The sequence below is a fragment of the Miniopterus natalensis genome, chromosome 13 (genome assembly GCF_054644295.1).
Source record: "Miniopterus natalensis isolate mMinNat1 chromosome 13, mMinNat1.hap1, whole genome shotgun sequence".
In the NCBI taxonomy this organism is placed as follows: domain Eukaryota; kingdom Metazoa; phylum Chordata; class Mammalia; order Chiroptera; family Miniopteridae; genus Miniopterus; species Miniopterus natalensis.
This window is the reverse complement of record NC_142093.1, coordinates 52133180-52155654: the sequence shown is the minus strand read 5'-3', so window position 1 is coordinate 52155654 and position 22475 is coordinate 52133180. Positions and strand designations below refer to the sequence as shown.

General features: G+C 47.7%; 1 protein-coding gene across 1 annotated transcript in view; it reads left to right on the top strand.

The window, feature by feature from the left end:
* The window catches only part of AFF3 (ALF transcription elongation factor 3), a 478488-nt gene that overhangs the window by 418558 nt on the left and 37455 nt on the right, over positions 1 to 22475 (top strand). Inside the window, exons 11-12 of the mRNA XM_087823693.1 lie at positions 10063 to 10252; positions 17106 to 18188. Coding sequence (XP_087679819.1) covers positions 10063 to 10252; positions 17106 to 18188 — 1273 coding nt within the window. The remainder of the gene's footprint in view (positions 1 to 10062; positions 10253 to 17105; positions 18189 to 22475) is intronic.

The window sequence follows — 22475 nt, the reverse complement described above, 5'->3', positions numbered from 1 at the left end:
TCTCAAATAGAATATTTTTTAAAAAATATAAATTGACAAAAGAAAAAATGGGCAATAACCAAGGAATAAATTATAAAAGGTACCAAAGTATTGCCATTCTAAAAGGCTCTAGGACTAGATGGTTTTGCTGGTTGTAAGTTCTAAACTTCAAGGAGCATATAATTCTCATACTATTTAAACTTTTCTAGAACACTATCCAATTTACTTTTTAAGCTAAAACCACCATGATGCAAAACCTGCTCAAAATTGACCCCAAAATATAAAATAGGGAAACATAAATATATGTCAAGTTCACCAGTAAATACAGATCCTCCTAAAATCTTAAATAAACACCAGCAAGCTAATTTCAATACTATATTAACAGAATCATCTTCCACAATTAACTGTACTGGGAAAGGGTAGTATATGTTCCATTAGAGGACAAGTGAAAAATTGGGAAATATAGGAAAGTTCAAAAAAATTTCATCATAATTCTACCATCCAAAAAATCCATAGTTAACCTTTGCATTTATATCCTTCCAGTGTTTTTTTCTCTGTATATATATTTTGATGTAATTATGGCCATGCTGCTTTGTAGCCAACAGACTGTCAGGGAAAGGCCACATACATGTATCCCATAAGGGTCGATTAGGTCCCCAGCTTGGGTGTCAGAGGATACAGAAGCACAGCGGAGGTGAAGGCGCCCACAGAACAGGTGCACCAGGCATCAGCACAGATCCCCACACACCTCTCGAGGGTGGTCACACCTTAGTCCTTTCATGCTCGGGCCTCACATAACTAGTCAAGAAGACTTACACAATCTGTGTGCTTAGTAATCCTATATAAGAGCCTGTTTCTAGACATGAGACCCTTTGATTCTTAAGTAAAATCCAAAGTCAGCAAAACCCTACCCTCTCCAGGGAAAAAGCAGAGTCAGCACCTAGGCATTCCTGATCTACATACGGAAAATCCCGTTTCCTCACAAATGTACTACTGTGACGGGAACTATTCTGCTAATATGTTTATAATGACTGCGTACTACCAAAGAGTATTCCCTCATAAAGGTATGTCATTATTTCTTTATTTAACTAACCCCCTATTGACGGGCATTTTTGGTTGTTTACAAATCCTTTCCCATTGGAAATTATATAAGAGCATATATTCCTTGTAGATAAATGTTTTTAAACATCTCTGATTATTTTTAAAGGGTAAATTTTTGGAAGCACAGCCTCAGCTCTGTCTCTTATTAGGGACCTTCTTGTCTTTCACCTATAAAGAAGCAAAAAGATACCTACCCTATGAGGAGGCGACCAAGGGATAAAGGAATAAAAATAGTCCTGGGGGTCTGGGGTCTTGAGGGAGGTATTGTCCCTTGTCCTGAGGCACTATTTTGTGTTGGAATATGACTGTTTCCCTCCCCTTGGGTACTGGATGCTCCGTTCTGACTTATCTATAGAGCTTTTTTTGGATTTTTCTAGATTAATGAAAAATGTGCAGCTTTTGCGTTGTCAACAAGTAGTGTTCTAACTTACTTTATAGCTTTCATAGCTGATTTCATCTACTTTTTATGATTCTATAGTGTTTCTGATGGTTACTCTTTTTCCCTTGGAGAAGCCGGAAGCAGCTGACTCTGTTCCAGTTTCTGTGTATGGCTGAGTGTCTGTCAACTCCCTCCACCCCGAGTGCACACACTACACACACACATGTTGTTGCTCTGATGGACCTGGCACAAAGTGGATTCTTAACAAATGTCACCCCAGTGTCATCCCTTACCCCCATGCCATTTACCCTGAACCTACCTTTTAAAGTACTCACCTTTCATCCTTAAATTTTTATAGACTCATTTTATGAGCCATTTTTCTTACAAGGCTATCTATGTGCATTGTTAGTGACATGTTCTTTCTAGCTTTGAACACATACTTATAAAATCTGAGCTTAATTTCCACTGTAAGTGGTTATTAAGTAAATGAATTAATGCCTAATTTGACTGGGTGATAAAAAGGGCAGGCTCTGTAGCAGAGACCCACATGGTTGTTTCATTGATCAGCCTTTGAGACAATTAACCAGACTTAGAGATTGGAAGTACTGAACAAAAGGGTTCCTTCCACTGATAAATGTCACATGAGTATCCCTGTTCTAGAACAAGATACTGAGGTGCTTTTCCCTATTCCTCCTGCTAAGTATAGCTAAAGTTCTTAGACAGCATATTTAAAACAAACATAAGACTGAAAGGTAGAGAGAAGGCAGATCAGCTGAGGACTTCAGTCCCACGAAAAGATGCAGCAGTGCCTTCCCTGGGTTTCCTTTTCTCATATAGCCCAGAGTGGATGCTGGAGAAGCCAGCAACCTGGAAATTACAGTAAGCACAGCTTTTTAAAAAAATACCCAGGAAAGCCAGTTCTCTCTGGTCGAAGGACCAGGAAATGGGTATTCTAGCAAAAAGAAAACATTTAGACAATAACTGCTCTATTCTAGCCAAACACCAATGAAAGAAAAAAAAGTGTCCTCATCATCATCAGCAAAGGCCAAGTGGGAAGCCTCGATTTTCTTCCACTGAAATTTTAAAATTCAACAAATGAGCTCAACAGTAGAATGAAGAGGACAGAGGAAAGATTCTGTGAACCTGAAGGTAGAACAAGAGAAATTTCCAACATGAACGACAGAGAAAAACCAAAGAAGAAAGGAAAGTGGCCAGAGCCTCACGGGCCTGTGCGTCTATAACAGATCTAACATTTGTGTCCTCAGAGAACCAGAATGAGAGGAGAGGGAAGATGAGGCTGGACAATTATTCAAAAAAGCATTTAAAGTAATAATGTAGTTTCCAAGTTTTGGAAAAAATATAAACCTGGAAGGAAATAATTTTCGACCTAAAATCCTATATCCATTGAAAATTTCCTTCAGGAATGAAGGATAAATGAAGACATTCTAAGATTAAAGAAAGCTAAAAGCATTTGTCACCTGGAGACCTACCCAGAAAGAATGGCCAAAGAAAGTTCTTGAAACAGAAAGGAAATGTTGAAAGAAGGAACCTTGATGAAATAAAATGCTATCCAGAATGAAAGAAGAAAAATAGAGTAAAAATAGGGTAAATACAATAAATTTTCCTTCTTCTCTGGTGTTTCTAAATTGTGTTTGATAGTCAAAGGATAATTTGAAAAATGGTTTGATGTGGTTCTCAATGTAGATAGAAAAAATACCTAAGACAATTAAGGAGGCAAGATTTCTGCGCTTCACCTAAACTGGTAAAATGAGAATACCAGTAGATCATGATAAGTTATGTATATTGTAGCATCTAGAAAAATGATTTAAAACTCTATACAAAGAGACAAATTAAAAAACACTACATGTAAGTGAAAATGTAATTCTATTTTTATTTTCTTACAGTTCTATTTCAGTGGTTGCCAGAGGCTGGAGGAAGGGGGCAGGAATGCGTTAGCTGTTTGTTTTTAGTTTCAATAAATTGAATTTAAATATATAGATCATTCTGTAACAGATTTTAAGGAACAGGAAGGCAGAAAAAAGAAAATAGAGGGATCAAGCAGAAATCAAAAAGTAAAATGGCAGATTTAAGCTCTAACCATATCAATAGTTATATTAAATATAAAAGACCTAAATTCACCAATTAAAAGACATAGATTGGCACAGAGGATAAATAAATATAACCCAACTATATGCTGTCCACAAGAAATGCAAGTTAAATATAACAATACAAGTAGGTTGAAAGTAAAAGGATGGAAAATATATACCATGAAAAGAAATACATACCATGAAAATTCAAAGAAAGCCAGAATGGATATATTACTATCAGATAAAATAGACTTCAAAGCAAAGAAAAGTGCCAGGGACATAGTGGGACATTACATACTAGTAAAAGAGTCAAGTCAGCAAGAAGACATAGCATTCTTAAATTTGTAAGTACCAAACAACAGAGCTGAAAAATACGTGAACCAAAAGCTTTCAGAACAGTTTGGCAGTTCCTTTAAAACCTAAACATACGATTATCATACAACTCAGCAATTACACTCCTTGGCATTTGTTCCAGAGAAATGAACATGTACATGCACACAAAAACCTATAACACATACTCATAGCAGACTTATTTGTAATAGCTCAAAACTGGAAACAACCAAAATTCGCTGAGTAGTTGAATGATTAAACAGTGAATGGTTAAACACACATACCATGAAATCAATAAAAAATAACAAGATATACTCAACACTTGGGTGAATCTCAGCATTATGCTGACTGAAGAAAAAAAAAAAAAAGGCCCTCTTAAAAGGATAGACACTATGATATTTAAATTATATCTCAATAAATCTCATTTTGAAATAATGCACACTAGATGACACCATTTATTTAACATTCTTAAAATGACAGGATTTTAGAGATGGAAAACATATTAGTAGTTTCCAGGGGTGAGGAATAGGTGGGGCTGAGGGGTAGGTGTGACTCTCAAGGAGTAGCATGAAGGAGATCCTTGTGGTGATGGGACAGTTCTACATCTTGATCGTGGCAGTAGCTACATGAATCTACATGTGACAGTGACGTAGAGCTATCCACACATTGTTCCACTGTCAGTGTCCTGTTTTGATATCATACTATAGTCATATAAGATGCAGTCCAGAGATAAACTGAGCAAGGGGTACATGAGACATCTCTACTACTTTTGCAATTTTTGGCGAATCAATATTTCAAAATTTTAAAAACTTTTAAGTAAGTGGACTGAGACAGTGAGTATTTTTGGTTAGCCTCTTGTCGTCCCTGCTCATCTAAATCCCTGAGAGAGTTAAAACTCCCAGTTGTGGTCTTTTTTGTTCATCGCTTTTACGTGGAACCATCTGAGGCTTTCAGGATGTGTGATAACAGGACATGGCTCAGGGGACTCAGACCGGCGCTCCATAGGCCTCATCTGACCCACAGATGTTTCATTGCTGACATGCAATGGACCTTTTCATTGTTAGGACTTTTCCAGTTAGGTACTAGCATTTTCAAATCAGGAGATTTGATATAAGCATCAGGATTTGGGGTTTTCTCTGAAACATCAAGGGATTTGGTCACACTGGGCTCTCACTTCCACCTGGCAGAGATGCCGGCAGGAGGAGCACTTCAGAGCAGACCAGGCTCTCCAGTTTGACACCCTTCCCTCCAGGGAGCCCAGGATCTGCTGTCATTTATCATCACTTGTTACACATTTGTTTTCTTACACCTGGATATTTATTAATTTATGCTACTTGCCTGGCCCCTGTAGGTTTTCAATTTGTAACCTGTAATATAGATGGTAGCTTTCTAAAGATATCAGTTTTATGAAATCCTAGGCAGCCCCAGAGCAACAGGAAAAATACTTACGTGTATATATAAACATCTCATGGGGTACTTCATAGTCTAACAAAATACATTGTATAAAAAATCAGTTTTACACACGGTACCAATAATCATTATTTTATTAAGTCAATCAGTATTAGCTGAGAGTCCGTTTATGTCAGACCCCCTGCCAGCTTTGGGGATACAAGGAGAATTTAGGTAATTCCTATCCTTAATATGGGAAGGGCTGCAGTAGAGAAATGAGCGATGTGCTGTAGGGGCTCAGGCGAGGAAACCTCCGTTATGTCTGGGAAAATTGGGAAAAACTTCACAGAATAAGGTAGTGTTGCAACTCGGCCCTGGAGAGAGTCGGAGATGGCAGGAGAAGGGCCCAGGGCTTTCGGCACAGAAATGGCAAGTGCAGACAGACACAGACTGTGAAAATAATAGGAAACTGTTAGGGCTGAGGTTTTGGGGATGGACCCGTGACTGAGGCCAGACCATGAAGAGCTTCAAAAACCATGTTTTTACAGAAGAATTATTCCTGGCGATAATGCAGAACAAACAAAATTATTTTAGTGCAGGGTCCGTGGTCCTGTCAGTTTTGTTTTTTGGAAGATAACTCCAGCAATGCAGATCCTCTTATGCAGGCTTTTACCATTTTCACTTCTCATACTGTGGTTCTAGTTTTAGATCAATTAATATCAATGAAGATGCTTTCAGTACAGGAATCCTGTTGCCAGGGGACTGATTACAGCTTGGAAATCAAGCATTTGTTGGGTTCATACTGAGTGCTGAGTGAGAAGGGGCATAGCCTCTTCTGTGATAGTATCATTCGGCCAGGACCAGTGGGTACCCACAGGACGCAAGTCCCAGTCCTGGGCACCACGGCATCCGCATGGTACCAGCCAGGCAGGGAACCTGCCCCCAGTGACTTGTTGGTTGAAAGCTTTTGTGGACGACTGTATTTACCCAGGCCCCACAATACCCTTGGCAGGCAGGTCACCCTGGACTGTGAGAGCCAGGATTTGTCATTTAGGTTCCAGATCTTTTCCTTCACTGTCTGTATTCAGACTTGTCCCAGGCCAGTTCCTGCAAGGAATGTGTCACTGCCGCCAAAAGAAGGGACACAGCACACAGGTCGTTAGAATAAAGCCCGGGACTCTCTCCAAGGTGTATTTGGTCCTGACCGCTAATAAAACCAGCAAGACATTTCATGAAATCAAAATACAAATTTAAATAAACCGTCATGAGAAAGAACTGGGCTAAATCACAGCATATGGAATTCGGAGTACATATAAAGAGATGGGCTCTGAGAGGAAAAAGTGCTGAAGTTGGAGGAGTGCAAGAGGTGCTGAAATCCCCTTAAATATTTTTTTATTGGAAAAGAGAAATTGTAACCTTTTCAAAAGGTTAAATGCTTTTTAAAAAAAAAAACTCATTAAACCAATGATGGGGTTTTTTCTATTGATTTTTTTTAAAAATATATCTTTATTGATTTCAGAGAGAGGAAGCGAGAGAGAGAGATGGAAGCATCAATGATGGGAGAGTCATTGATCGGCTGCCTCCTGCACGCCCCTGACTGGGGATCGAGCCGAAACCCGGGCATGTGCCCCGACCGGGAATCAAACCCCGATCTCCCGGATCCTAGTTGACGCTCAACCGCTGAGCCACACCCGGCCAGACTATTGATATATTTTTTTAATTCAGTAATCACATGTGAGCGCCTGCTACGCCCCAGGCACCCTGCTACATTCAGTGACACAAAGACTTATTCTGTGATCTCGCCGATGTTTTCACGTCTCAGACTGAGTGTTCCCATGTTCCTGGGACGTCATAGCGTCCAAGAACTCTCATAAAAATTGTCCAAGGCCGTGTCATCATGTCAACTAATCTATATTATTGTTTCAGGAAAGAGATTTTTCAATTAATTTTTAAAATATCTTGGTACATAAACATGAGAACTAGTGGGTGCACTAAAATTTTAAATGCCCTGTCTTCTCTCAGGAAGGCCTTTCCAGTAGGCCTTCTTCCAAAAGATTCTGTCGCCACAGAGCCCTCCATTCACTGGGACTCGTCCGTCCTCAGTGTTGACCGTCCATCTGGCTTCCTGGCCTTCACCTGCCACCCGCCCTGCGCAGCTGCTCCAGTGGCTCCGTGTGCTCAGGACAGGACACTCCGCGGGGGTCACCGGGGTCAGGACAGTCAGAAGGACCAGCTGCTCCCAGGGGCCCGCAGGAAGCCGAGGTCCTGGAGCAGCCTTCGCAGAGGTGGATGGGGCAGATCTCTTGGTCCCAGACAGGGCCACCAGAGCTCTTCAGGCTCCCACCCTTAGCATGATTCTTTCTGGCGACAGAGTCTCTACTTGGACCGTTGAAACAAAAATATATTCAATTCTGACCCCAGAGGGAGCGTAAGCCCACAGCTCTTAGAGGAAAGCGGGAAGAAAAACCTAAAATCCTTGGCTCTCTCTCAACCGTTTTAAAAACAAATAATAGTTATGCCAGTAAGACTGTCATTTTCTGTGAGTTTCCAAATTTGAGGAAGGAAAACATGAACATGTAAGGCTTTTCTGCCAATCTAATTCAGATCAGAGACTCGTCTCCGGGGGCTGGTGTCTCTCTCCCGGTAGGACAGCGGTCGTAAAAGGAAGGCGGCGCGGCAACTGTGTAATGGACGTTTTCCCAGAAATTAAAGGGCTGCGTTTCAAAGGACAGCCGGTGGCTTTGTGGTGCCCGCCCCAGGGACTCCACGCTCTCGGCCGCTTCTGCCGCCCGCAGACCGCCCCGCGCACAGCCCCCCACGCAGCGCCGCATCACACGCGCTTCGCTGTTTGAATGGAAGCAGGTAGAAAGCACTGGTCTGTGATCAAAGCCTGTGGCCATCACATAACACCCATCAAAGTGCTTTTTATTCATCTCCGTTTCCCAGATTTCAGAAAATGTCATCCACAGTGTGGCAGGGGGGCTGTACCTCTTTCCTCTGCCATGTGTTCCTTCGCTTTGGGGGGTTTTCGGATTTGGTCTGGTTTTATCAGTGGGGGGGTGTTTGTTTTCTGGAGCCCAGCCCCCCCCCCCGGTGTTTTGGGGGCCTCCTGACAAACGATTACCATGGATCCCAGGTATTCGTGTTTGGTCTGAGTCTAATGGCGCTTTTTTGTTTTTAATGATTTCACTGTTAGTAGCCATCTCAACTCTGCCAGCAGAAAAGATAGATTTTAGCTCATAAGGGAAGAAAGCAATATTACAGCCCTTTGATCACTGACCTTCCCTGCCCTGCCTCTGTCTAAAGAGCCAGGACTTCTCACTCAACACCACACACAAATGAGAGGCGGCCGAAGGAATCCCTGCAGCTCAGGCAAGGCATGAACGGGCAGGTGTTGTCTGACGTCAAAGGATTTTTTCAGACCATAGGTGTGGACCACAACACTGGTGGGAGAAATAGAAACCACCAGGCAAGGTTGCTGTCCAACGCACTCTTTCCCTAACCCTGCCGTTCAAAAGGTGCTTTTATTTTAAGACCTATCCTGCAAGGCAGGTTTTTGTCGTATCATGCTTCTGGAGGCCAGGTTCCAATGAGTACCCCCCCTTAACCCCCTCAGTGTCCCCACACCAAGGATTTATGAGATTCTGTCCTTGGGCGGAGCATTGGTTAAAGACGGAAGGGGCTGGCGAAAGGGTCCCTGACCTTGTCCAGGCTGAACTGCACTGAGGCCCGAGACCCTGTCGAGCCCCCGGCCCTTGGCCTTCACTCACGTGCAGTCCTAGTGAAGCAGTGGTCACGTGGGAAGGGTGAGCAAAGACTTGTTATCCACATAAAAAGGTGATCAGTGCATTTCTGAGTTTAGCATTTGGCCTCAAGAGAACAGATTTAGATGTGCTTCGTTAATACAGACTTCGAATATGTTGAATATTATGTGGGTACCAAAGCATTCTTCTTGACCCAGACACTCTGTGTGTCTGTGTGCTGTTACAGCTTTTGTGGTTCATTAATTACCACTAGAAAACGTCCATTTTTCCTGTTCTTTTTGAGTATGTCATTTGAGTAGATACCTTCGTGGCAAATTTCAGCACGGATGGGAACATAAAGTATAATTTGAGACGTTACTTGCTCTAAGCCAGCCGCTTTCCTGGGGTTGCATTTTAAAATCTGGAATATATGAAAACACGTAAGTGACGGATCCTCAGCTCTTAAATAAAGGGCTCCAAGGACAACGACCGTTGACTCAGCAAACCAGCCCCTGTGTAGACAACAGAGCTCAACTCCGTGGACAGGAAGAGGTGGGATGCGGGTTGTATAACTGCTGGCCCGCGGTCTCCGGAACCTTCCAGTGGGCCAGGAGGGAACCGAGCAGAACACTGTTCCCTTCCTCGCAGCCCGCGTCTGAAAAATAAAGCAAACAGACATTCTCAATCTTTACAAAATATCCCAGGCATCTCGGATGTCCTTGCGCCTGTGACGATCCGGGCGGGGACGCGTTTGGAGAGGTGTCCTGAGAAAGAGCAGCAGATAGGAACAGCCGTCTGGGATCGCGCCGCCCTCCCTAACCGGCCGTGCAGAGGGCGTGCCCGATCGCCCGGGGGGGGCCCCCCGATGTTATTGACATATACGGAGTGTTTTGGTTTTTTTTAGCCGCTAGGATCTGACCCTGACGGTTGCCCTTCCAGCGCCGGGGGATGGTGGGCAGAGGCGCGGCCCGGCCCTCCCGCCCCGTCGGCGGCATCCCGTGTTCGCTCACTTGGCTTTCCTTCCCTTTTCCCCCCCGGGCCCTGCGCGCCGCAGCGGCGCCGTCCAGCAGGCCGGCTGCAGAGCCTCGGCGCCCTCCAGCAAGGGCAGCAGCAGCGGCAGCAGCAGCAGCGGCAGCAGCTCGTCCAGCGACTCGGAGAGCAGCTCGGGATCCGACTCCGAGACCGAGAGCAGCTCGAGCGAGAGCGAGGGCAGCAACAAGCCTGCCCACTTCTCCAGCCCTGAGGTAAGACCTGCCCTGGCCCGGGCCCCCGGGGGGGGGGGGTCAGCCAGCCCGCGGGCTCTGGTTCTCCCAGTTCCGCACCCGCCCGGTGCTGTGACGGCCGGCAGCCTCCCTGCGGCCGCCGCCCCCTGGCAGCCTGCCAGGGTTGGCTGGGGCTCATCGTGTGCACTACTCCGTCCCCTCCTGGCGGTCCTCTTCTTTACAGAGCTTCCTGGGGAAGCACGGAAGCGTCGTCGTCTTTCATTGTCCGAAAATCTCCGTGTTGACTTCCAGAAATTTCCAGATACGCTGTAACTGTCACTGACTGGAAATACCCCTGTGGGTCAGGTCTCCCTGAGGGTCAGCGGGGCACTAACCAGCAGGGCGGTTTACTGCCCGGAAGGCGTGGTCTCCCGTAAATCACGGGGAAGGCGTTCTATGGAGGAGACGTGGTAAGACCTTACGTTTCTGCCGTTTGTCACAGAGCAGAAGAACAGAGCTATGAGTATGAATAACGCCTTCTTAACTGTGTTTTCTCTGTGAAAAGAAAAAAAGGAAAAGAAAAATTACCGTGAGTCTACAAATAATAATGAAACCTTTTATAGCTGTAATGAGTATCTATGTGGGAGATTGAGATGCCTCGTATAAAAACATGATAAGCTACCAATAAAAACATTGCTATTTCTACTTTAACGGGGGAAAATTAAATAGTATTTCAGAGCAGGGAGGTTCTTGGGAGAGGGTTGAGAGAGCAAATCTCTCAAGTTCATGGCTCTGGAAGGGTAGACTTTGATTTCTAACAAAGGAATAAAATACAGTTTCTTCTCGAGCGCATAGACATTTGACATTACCATGGATCGTGGGATTTAATTTTCACCTAACAAGCCACTGTATCACTTCCGGGCCCAGATTTCTAAATAGGCTCTGAAATGAAGCCAGAGCCGCTTATGGAAACCACGGCAGTGAGAGGGAGCTCCGTGGGGAGGCACAGCTGTCCCAGCTTTTGTACCTGTGCCTGAGGACACTGGAAAGCAGCCGTGGTTTTATCTGAGGTCCATAGAGTGGCTCTTAATTCCCCCAGGATGGTCCCCTTCCAGTAGCACTGAGAAACCCAGGGCAGTAATACTTCCCACACTCCTCATTTCTCCTCCAGCATCTTTCTGCTCTACTCTGAGCTCTCACCATTCATCCTGAAATAAGCCATCTCTCCTTCACTTCTCTCCTCTTTCCATGAGGCTCACCCCCCTTTTCCCCCCCCTCCCATATAAGGGGAAGGCTCTTAGCAACACTAACCTATAAAAGCCACAGGTTGATATAACCCTGACTTTTCCCAGAAACTAAATTATTATCCCTTCTTTACAATTTGATTCACTCATTTAGTATGCATTCAACAAATATGTATCGAGCATCCGCCACAGACCTGGTGCTTGGCCCTGGGACACAGCATTTATCTGACATGTCCCTGTCTTCACAGGAAATAATTAGAAACCAAAAAAAATACAAAAATACAGGAGTTCAGTAAAATAAAGGAGTTAAATGGGCTTCTTCAAAGCCAACGTTATGCTATAATTTGTTGAGAAATTCCGGAATAGTATTAGTTATAAGAAATAACTGGGTTCCAGGGGCATTGCAGAAGCCGAGGAGGGCAGTGGAGCCAGATTAAAAGGTTAGTGTCTGTGAAGATGCCCCCATCCGGGCCCTTCTCGGTGACTTTGAAGGTTAAATTCATGAGCAGCTGAGTTTTATTCTCGTGAATGAGGCGGAAACCCAGCCTAAGAGAGGTTCGGTTATTAGGTGCTTTAAGCAAGTTCTCTCTAAATGTCACTGAGATAATTACAAAGGCCCGAACCCCTCGGTGATGAAAGGAAGCGCTTGTCGTTTCCTCCAGCGGCCATCCGAGGCCCCTCGCTAAGCAGGCGGCTCTGCCGACACAGCCTCCAAGTTCAGGTCGCCTGAGGCCACGACACAGGTTTCAGCCTCTTGCTTCTCTGTGCGGGGAATATAGAAGTGGCGCTCAAGGTGCTAGCCGCCCTGCACGTTACTTCTTTCTGCTAGAAAGGGAGGTCTTCGTTGGAATAAAAATAAGGTTCCTTTTAACATTTTCCCCAGGATTAATGCAGACACGTGCCCTTTAGGAGTAAAGCAAATTTGCAGAATGAAAATTGCCAAGAAGGGAAGCAGTGTAATGGGTCTGGCCCTCCACGGTGTCACTGTTTCCCTCTGGCTGAGCCGGCCCAGGTCACGTTGCAGAGAGCGGTCAGGCTCAGTTCCCCTGTCCCGCAGGACACGGGAGCTCTGTGTAGCCGCACACCTCCCATCCCGCCGTGCAGACTGGTTCATGCTGCTTAGAAGCGAAGCGTTTCGGACCCTCACTCCCCCTCCAGGTAGCAGCCTGATGCGGGGCTAGAAGGAGGCCCTCACGAGGTTGCAAGGACCTTGGGTTGCCCCCTCGGCGTGCAGGCACCGGAAGCCCGCGGGGCTCGGCTAAGTGTCGCCTGAGCTGTCCTTCAAGGCCGTGCTCGTGGACAGACTCCGCCTTCCACCCGACTCACCGCAGCGTGATGCCTGTCCGCACGCTGGTGCAGAAGGGCCGCTGCAGACACTGGTTGCATCACGCAGGTCCCACCCTCCGGCTTGCTGTTCGCTTAGTGCTCTCAGCCTAATTTTTTTCACATGAGTTTCATCTCCTCTGGCCTGCTGCATCCTTTCGTGTCAGAGCTTTACAGGGGAAAGCAGCTCCCCCTCGGCCAGCAGATTGCACCTACGCACCGAGCTTCAACCCGCGTCATGCGGTTTTGAGGAGGGCCAGGAGTAAGTCAGCTCCACCCGTCTCTTTAGGGCTTCACCCACCCTAGTACTGCTCCTGTAAACTGTTTTCCACTGGACATTTCCCTCACTGATCTGACCATGGGAACTTTCCTCGTGGACTATATGAACTAAAAGCACATTTTGGAAAATGCTGCCCTGGATTGTTCTTGAAAACCAGCAGAAATGTGGTGCAAATTACTCACTGATGGGACAGCTTCTCCTTAACAGGGCGTCTTGGGATGCATGGCAGTGGGTGTGTGAAGGACATGGGTGGCCAGGGACTAGAGTGCTCGGTGGAGGGCTGAGGCCTGAGTCGGAGCCGAGATTAATCAGGGAGGAGGGTCGTGACTGAAAATATAAAGCAGCAAGCAAGCAAACAAAACACGGGGCAGAAACCCTGGTGGGTGGCTCCGGAAGTCGGCCGTCCTGGCAGCAGGCCATGCAAACAAGTCCCATCTCTGGCCTCCCCCCCCCCTTCACTGCCGCTTCAGTCTCACAGTTCAGGTTCCTTGGCCACTAAGGCCCCATCCGCAAAAGGCAACTATTCCTGGGCTGCCTGATCTGAGAGGTGGTTCTGGGGAATGAACGATGCAAGTCTAGTGACAGCTATTGTGAATTGTTCTCCGGAGCAGTCATAGCAGTCCGCCTCCCTAGCCTACTGCAGACACTGCAAGGGACACACAGAAACAGAGACTGGCTCCCGCCTAAGAGAAGGGTGGGCTTTGCTGAAGACACAGCACACACATGAAGCAAATGTGAGCATTCAGAGGCCGTGCAGTTGAGGATAATAGAAAGCACAGGTATTGTTTGGAGAGTTAGTGGTATTCTCCAAAAATCAGACCTAATTCTATCATCTTAGGTTGAAGACTGACATTTCTCAGTGGAATGAGGTCCCCCTTCTTTGAAGCTATGCCAGGCACAGGGCGATCAGGCAAAGCAGCAGGGGAGAGAACCTGGTCTTTAAACCTAGACAAAGACGGCTTTAGTCTCGGTGGTGCCTGATAGCTGTGCAGCTTTGGACATGTCACTTAACCTCTCTGATTCTCATCTACAAATCAGGGGGAATAATATTTCTTATCTGTATGGATTAAATTAGATGGCATGTGAAGCAGGAGGTACACTGTACGTGTCCCGGGAAATAAAGATGACCGTAAGGTGATGGATGCCCTGAACGCCAGCCTGGGAAATTTGGATTTTGTTTGAGAGGCAATAGGAGGTCCTTGTAGATCCTTGAGAAAGGAAGCATGATTTAGGGGTGTGTTGTAAATGGTACTTCAGACTGATTTCTTCAGCTGTGAAGTGAAAAGAAAAAAATGACCCTAAAGCACATCAGGCAGTGGGCCCATACTGAATTTATTAAATTCCCCCTTCACTGTTAATGCTCCCACCAGGAAATCTCAGGAGATGTGAGCTGTGGAAGGCTCGGGATGGTGGGGGGAGCGAAAGTCACGTTAAGCGTGGCAGTGGGCCAGCGTGAGGGGCATGCTCTGCCTTAGTGTTGGCTCTCGTCCCAATAGGTGCCCTCTGTCTGCAAGAGGCCCCCTCCGCCTCCATTCCTATTTACTGTGCCCCATTTGTCTAGGGAAGCTGAGGCACACAGTCCCTGAGGTGTCAGTGGTCACAGAGTGAGAGAAATGGGGGTGGGAGGAGACAGTAACAGAGGCCATAAATTGTTTGCCGCCAAATTAGCTTTCAGCCACACTCAGCTCATCTCCGGGAAGGTGACACCTTCCCCCTGTCAAGAAGCTGCCCTGTGTCCCGCTGTCCTGCTTTCTCCGTGGCGTGCATCTCCTGCCACAGTATGTGTCCCCGGGTGTGCTCTGTGCGTGCCCTGTGTTCCTTTTCTCCGGAGAAGCCAAAGCAGAGCGAGGTCAGAATCTCCATATTACAGCTCAGGGCTGCCAGAAAGATCTTGTTCTTTTGTGTCTTGCTCTGGAGCCCTGGTCTTTTTGGTGCGTGAGAACAAACAGAGCAAACCAGGCCACCCTTCAGGGCCACGAGGGTTTCTCCTCCCACGCCTGTGTCCCAGGGCGAAGCCTCTCCATCCCACCGCCCAGGGCAGGGGCCTCAGATCCTCACATTGGAGTCCAGTGCAGTGTCACTTGTCCCTCCCAGTCACCGGCCTCCCTGTGCCGTGGTCCCCAGAGGGGCGGTCGGTCCTATATGTTTTGAAGAACCAGCAGGATGTCCCTGACCCCTGCCATGGCTCTAGTGCCCAGTTCCCACAGCCTGTGTCCCTTCACCCAGGCCCAGGCCCCTCTGGCCTGTCAGAGGCTCCCATCTTCCTGAGCTGTGCCCCCAGACTCAGCCAGGCTCCTGTTGTCCCTTCACTCTCCTCATGTGTATGGCCCCAGTTCTGCTTTTTTTTTTTTTTTTTTTTTTTAATATATCTTTATTGATTTCAGAGAGAAGAAAGGAGAGGGAGAGAGAGAGATAGAAACATCAATGATGAAAGAGTCATTGATCGAGCCCACAACCGGGGCATGTGCCCTGACCGGGAATCGAACCCCGATCGCCTGGATCCTAGGTTGACGCTCAACCGCTGAGCCACGCCCGGCCGGGCCCCAGTTCTGCTCTTAATGTGGACCCCTACTATTGAATAACAAATCTTGATACATAAAAACAAGCTTTTGAAATTATTGTGTTTAAAAAAAAAAAGGTTTTCTCCTATAGGGAGCCTGACTTGCTCTAGACTTTAACTTATCATGTTCAAAAGGCCAAGCAATGTTGTCTTTATTTTAGGTTGGTATCGAGTCTCCCCCGAAACAGCAGATGCCACGATCAGAGGCTGGGAGGTTGCAGGGAAGGAAAAATGCATCACCTTAATCACTCAAAATATTTTCCCCATTTCACGTATAGTCACAAATTGCAAACACTTTGGCTAGAGTTCTACACTTTTCTATTAATAATCATAGATGATAGATAAATTAACTTTTATTAGAAATGAGCCAATCAAACACTCGGCTCTTAACCTTTTTATGAGACACAGGACTATGGCCTTCTCTCAGAAAAAGGCATCTATGGAACATTTCATATCCTGTCTCAGGGCATTCATTGGCCCCCTGGAACCAATCTATGGGGCGGTTTAATACCTGTAATACCCATGGGGTGCTCTAAGTCAGCAACATGCTTGCAGGAAAGGTTTCCATCGTCTGAAACATTTCTGGCTCAGTGTGGAAGCAGGTTGAGGATAGACCAACCAAGTCCCGCCGCCAGAGAGCGTGGGGCGCACGCAGGTCTCTAAGTGGGTGTGCTCCGCCACCAGACAGCATCTCCCCACGGTTTCCGACCCTGCTAGGACCTGTGCCCTCCTTGCCTTCACCGCATGAACTATCGTTAATTCTTTGAGACTATATGTTCCACTTAGCCCCCTCTTCTATTTTTTTAAAAATATTTTATTGATTTTTTTTTTAGAGAGAGGAAGGCAGAGGGAAAGAGAGAGAGAAACATCAATGTGAGAGCGGAACATCAGTTGGCTGCCTCCTGCACGGCTCGCCCCTCACCCGGGATGGAGCCTGCAACCCGGGCGTGCGCCCTGACTGGGAATAGAACTGGCAACCTTTTGGTGCACAGGATGACGCCCAACCAACTGAGCCATACTGTCCAGGGCGATCCCCCTCTTCCGACGTCCCCCCAGATTTTAAGTCTTACGGAAAATGAGCGCTTTAACGCTCAGGCCCTCCCAGCGGTTCCCCAGTTACCTTCCGTGGCATCTCGTTTATGCGTGCGTGTGCGTGTAACTATAAAGCGCAGACATTGTACAGCACTCAGAGGTGTTGGAAATGGGTTCTAGTGAAGCACAGTGCTGCCCCTGAAATTTTCCTAATTGGCTTCAAAGTACTGCCCTGACGTGGTGGTGGCCGGGGACAGGAAAGGGATGCCACCCTGCCCCCCGGGTGCCCGCGGAGAGCTGCCCGGCACGCTGCTGCTCCCGCGCCCCTTTCCCTTCCCGCCCCTTCTTTCCTGCTCACACGCCTAGAGGAGTAAGGGAAGCTGAAAACAGCCAGGCCCCTTTCGCGTGAGTCCGTAATAAAGATGTTTTGTTTCGTTGCCGGCTTTCTGCTTTTAGGCTGAGCCCGCGTCCTCCAACAAGTGGCAGCTGGATAAATGGCTCAACAAAGTTAATCCCCACAAGCCACCTATCCTGATCCAAAATGAAAGCCACGGCCTGGAGAGCAGTCAGTACTACACCCCGGGGAAAGACCAAGCGCAGGACTGCGGGAAACTCCCCGATGGCTGCCAGCCCAGCCTGAGAGACAAGGACATCAAGAGCGCCTGCAAGGAAGAGCAGCGGCCAAGGACAGCTAACAAGGCCCCGGGGACTAAGGGGGTGAAGCAGAAGTCCCCGCCCGCGGCTGTGGCCGTGGCGGTGACCGCAGCCGCCCCGCCGCCCCCGGTCCCCGGCGCGCCCCCGGAGAGCGCACCCGCGCCCACGCGGAGGTCTGCGGGCAAGAAGCCCCCCAGGCGCACCGAGAGGACCTCTGCGGGCGACGGCGCTAACTGCCAGCGGCCCGAGGAGCCCGCGGATGCGCTGGGGACGAGCGCGGCCATCCCTCCCGAGCCCACCAAAGCCAGGCCCTGTGCCAACAGCAGGACGAGCCACCGCAAGGAGCTGCGCTCCTCGGTCACCTGCGAGAAGCGCCGCACGCGGGGACTGAGCAGGATCGTCCCCAAGTCCAAGGAGTTCATCGAGACAGAGTCTTCGTCTTCGTCGTCCTCGGACTCGGACCTGGAGTCGGAGCAGGAGGAGTACCCCCTGGCCAAAGCGCAGGCCGTGGCCGCCGCCGCAACTGACCAGAGGCTCAAGGAGGCCGCCAGCAGCGTCAGCAGTGGCGGGGGCCCCCGCGCACCCGTCGGCTCCATCAACGCCAGGACCACCAGTGACATCGCCAAGGAGCTGGAGGAGCAGTTCTACACGCTGGTCCCCTTCGGCCGCAACGAGCTTCTCTCTCCCCTGAAGGACAGTGACGAGGTCAGGTCTCTCTGGGTGAAAATTGACCTGTCCCTCCTGTCCAGGATCCCAGAACACTTGCCCCAGGAGCCCGGAGTGTTCAGTGCTCCTGCGACCAAGGACGCTGAGAGCGCACCTCCGAGCCACCCATCCGACATACCCTTAGAAAAGGCTTTGCCAAAGTCCAAGAGGAAACGCAAGGTAGGCTTGGGGTTGAGGGACTGGTGGGCAGGAGGGCTGTCCCTTACTTAAGGTATTGGGGGGCAGGTGACAGGGCACCAGTAGGCGCTGGCCTGGAATGCGGGGCGTCAGCAGTTCCGTGTGTCTTTACCCAGTAAGCATTCATACAGTGCTTTGTACATGCCCGATACTGTTGGAAATAATTGGCTTAAATTAACTCAGTTAAGCCCTTAAAGCCACCCGGTGCCCGAAGTACCGTTATTCCCTTTTATAGCTGAGTAACTAAGCCCCGTCCCGCTGCGTGTTGGAGTAGACATTCAGGAAATCTCCATCCAGCGCGTGCCGAGGCGGGCTGGAGGCCGGGCCTGCAGCAGAGCTCACCGCGTGGCGAACCCCGTTCTTTGCTGGGAGGGATATGGTGATGTCAACGGTGGGATCATTCACTGAGTCAGGAGCCAACAGGATTTAAGCCTGTGACTGGGGTGACGCATAAAGACGGACGCGCCTGGGCCAGGCGCTGTGGGATGGGCCCTGGGAGAGGAACACCAGCCTGTGGCTTCAGAGCCCGCGGCCTCTGTTGCTCCCAGTCGTGTTGATCAGGGAGCTTGGTGGCGGAGAGGGGCTGAGAACAGGGCCCTGAGGGGGAGGGACGTTGGAATACAGTCCTGTGCCCTATCACGACTGGGATTCATTCTGAGAAACGCATTGCTGGTGATTTCTTTCTTGCCCGGACCTCATAGAGTGAAGGGACACACAGCTAGATGGTCTGGCCTGCTGCACACCTAGGCTGTAGGGGAGCCCCTGCTGCTCCCGGGCTCCAAGCCTGCACAGCACGTTGCTGTTCAAAACAGCGTAACATTAAGTCAAGCGCAAGAGGAAATGATGCAGTGAAGAGACAGGTAGACACGACGTGTGTGAAGCCGCCGCTGGCCTAAAACGGCATGCTGTTTACAGAAAGCCACCTTTACTAGGTAGAAAGAGTAAAAAGGATAGTAAATACGTAAGCAGGTCACATGGCTGTTCATTACATTGTCAAGGATCACGCCCTGCACATGTAGCATGTGCTATACTTTCACATGACTGGCGGGGAGCAGGTTTGTTTGCACCGCCTCACCACAGACAGCGCGCGTCGTGCGTTGTGCTGTGATAGATATGAGGGCGGCCACAGCATCGTGAAGCGATGGGAGTGTTTCAGCTCCACTGTCATCTCATGGGACCGGCCTCTTCTGCGCAGCCCGTCGTTGACTAAAACGTCATCGCGTGGCACATGACTGTAATCAGAGGGCCGAGCGTGAAGTGGCGCCAGGAGAGGAGAAGAGGGTACAGGGGAGCGAAGGGCAGGTCAAGGACGGGGGAGCTGCAAACACATCTGGAAGCAGACCCAAGTGCTCAGCACTTTTCCAAGATGTTTGAGCATAGGAATAACTCAGTCATAAATTAAAGGCAATTTTGAGGATTTTCGTTCCCTCCCGTTACTGTCTCTTCAAAAGTAACTTGGCCACAGTGAAACACACAGTGGGTGACAAACCAAAGGTTGCAGTAATAATGGATGGTTCCAAAGTTAGGGCAAAATCATTAACAGTTGACACACGTGCATGTTCCTCGGGAGGGATGCCGTTCTAAGCACTTTGTACATATTAAACCATTGAGTCCTTATAACTTTATGAGGCAGATATTATTGTCATGCCCATTTTATAGATGAGGAAACTGAGGCTCAGGAGCTTAAAGCAACCTGCCCAGGTTCGTGGGGTGATTAAGGGGCAGAGCAGGAGTGAGCCCAGGCTGTCTGGCTCAGGGTCTCCCATAGAAGTCAGCCTTAGGTTTGTGCAGTACTTTCCCACAGGGACCCCGCTCAGAAGGCTCGGACTTGGGAGTTTAATGCTTGTGGTTGCCATCTTCAGGTTCTTCATTTTATCTTTTAATTTGTATTTTGTAAGTGAAATGTGATGAGACAATAGAGCATGCATAGGACCATGTGGAGTTTTGACCCACCTGTGGTCCCACCTGTTTCCCCAGGACAGGTTCTGCCTGCCCTTTGGCCTCTTTGCACTCCTGACCCTTCCAGGGACAGGGCTGCTGCCCTGGGCCCCCAGGGGCCAAGGGGTAGGCACAGGGAAGGTCCAGTCAGGATGGGCATTTCACCCAACTGCAGTCTAGGTACTGAGTAGTCCCAGAGAGGAGATTGCAATCCCCTAAGCGTTGGCGGTTTTCCTTGGGTTGTGGGGTGGGCCGTGGAAAGGGAAAATGCCTGACGAGACTTTCTACCTCTCAACAGGTGGGGCCCACGACTGGCAGGCAGTGGAGTCCCTCTGCTGGTGGGCTGCACACACGCTTCCAGTCACAGGACAGGACTCCTGGGCACTTGAGAGTCTATACTTGACCCTCACCCCTACCCCAACCAAGTATGCCAACCCCCCAGGGAGCACAGTATAAAATAGCAAATAAACACCACCATGGCAGATCAAGAGAAAGACTGAGAGACAGGAAATGTTTTCTACTTTAGTACTTTATAGGTTACTCTTCCTGCTTTTTAAAAAAATTTTGTGGTATAATTGACATATTAGTTTCTGGTCTACAGTGTAATGATTCTGTATTTGTGTACTTGCAAAGTGATCATGACAATAAGTCCAATTAACATCCATCATCATACAGAGTTACAAATTTTATTTCTTCTGGTGAGACCTTTCAGGATCTGCTCTCCTGCCTACTTTCAGATACGCAGTACAGCGTTATCAACGGGAGTCTCCATGCCGTCCACTCCATCCCAGGACGTTTCTGTTATGCAACTGGAAGTTCACGCCTTCCGATTCCCATCACCCCTTTTTCCCACTCTCCCCCCAAACCCCTAGACAACCACCAATCTGTTCTCTCTATACATAAGCCTGGGATTTTATTTGTTTCTTTGTTTTTTAGATTTCACATGCAAGTGAGATCATACAGTATTTATGTTTTTCTGTCCGACTTATTTTACTTAGCAGAATGCCTTCAAGGTCAATCCATGTTACAAATGGCAAGGTTTTACCCTTTTTTATGGCTGAGTAATATTCCTGTGTGTGTGTGTGTGTGTGTGTGTGTGTGAATATATATATTATATATATAATTTCTTTATCCACTCACCCATTGATGCTAAGCAGGCTGTTTCCACATCTTGGCTCTTGTTAATAACGCTGCAGTGAACATGGGATGCAGATATCTTGTTGAGTTAGTGGTTTCATTTTCTTCAGATGAGCACCCAGAAGTGGAATTGCCGAATCAGATGGTAATTCTATTTTTGATTTTTTGAGGAACCTCCATACTGTCTTTCACAGTGGCTACGCCAATTCACATTCCCAGCAGCAGTGTAGAAGGGTTTTCTTTTCTCCATGTTCTTGCCAACACTTGTTGTTTCTTGTCTTTTTGACAATAGCCATTATAATGGGTGTGAGGTGACATCTCACTGTGGTTTCGGTTAGCATTTCCCTGGTCATGAGGGATGCTGAGCATCTCTTCATGCCCCTGGATGTCCTTTCTGGAGAAATGTCTGTTCAGGTCCTCAGCCCCTTTTTTTGACCAGATTGTTTGTTTTTGGTCTTTTTGCTGTTGAGTTCTGTGAGTTCTTTATATATTTTGGTTATTAGCTTCGTAGCAGATACATGGTTTGCAAATATTTTCTCCCATTCAGTAGGTTATCTTTCCATTTTGTTGATGGTTTCCTTGGCTGTGCAGAAGCTTTTTAGTTTGATGTAATCCCACTTGTTTATTTTTGCTTTTGTTGCCTTTGCTGTGGGTATCAAATACAAAAAAAGGAAATTCATCTCCAAGACAAGAGTCTTTTTCTGCTTTTTGAACAAGGGGCCCAACATTTTCATTTTGTGCTGAACCAGCAAATTACGTAGCCCTCCCCGGCCTCCTGGGTGACCTCAATCTGGTGACCTTATCTTCTCTTTATGTCACTTTCTTCATCTGTAAAATGGTGACACCTTTGCAAAGGCATTGTCAAGTCCAAACAATATAATTCAGTTATATGGGTTAGCTCACTACTTCCCTACCCCTCTTCCTGTTTCCCTCTAGATACCTGCTCTCCTCATTACTTTTGGATTGATTTATCCATCAATCCCCAGGTGGTTTGAATCAGTCATTTGATCACCTGGGGATTGATGGATACATGGATAGGCTAATGGAAAGGGGGGGAGGGGTAAGAGAGATACATCGATATGTGAGAAATATACAGAGATAGAAATTGACAAACATCGATTGGACATACAGATCGCTGTACAGGCACACACAGATATAGAGGAGATGTGCAGAAAGATGTTTATATAACTTCCA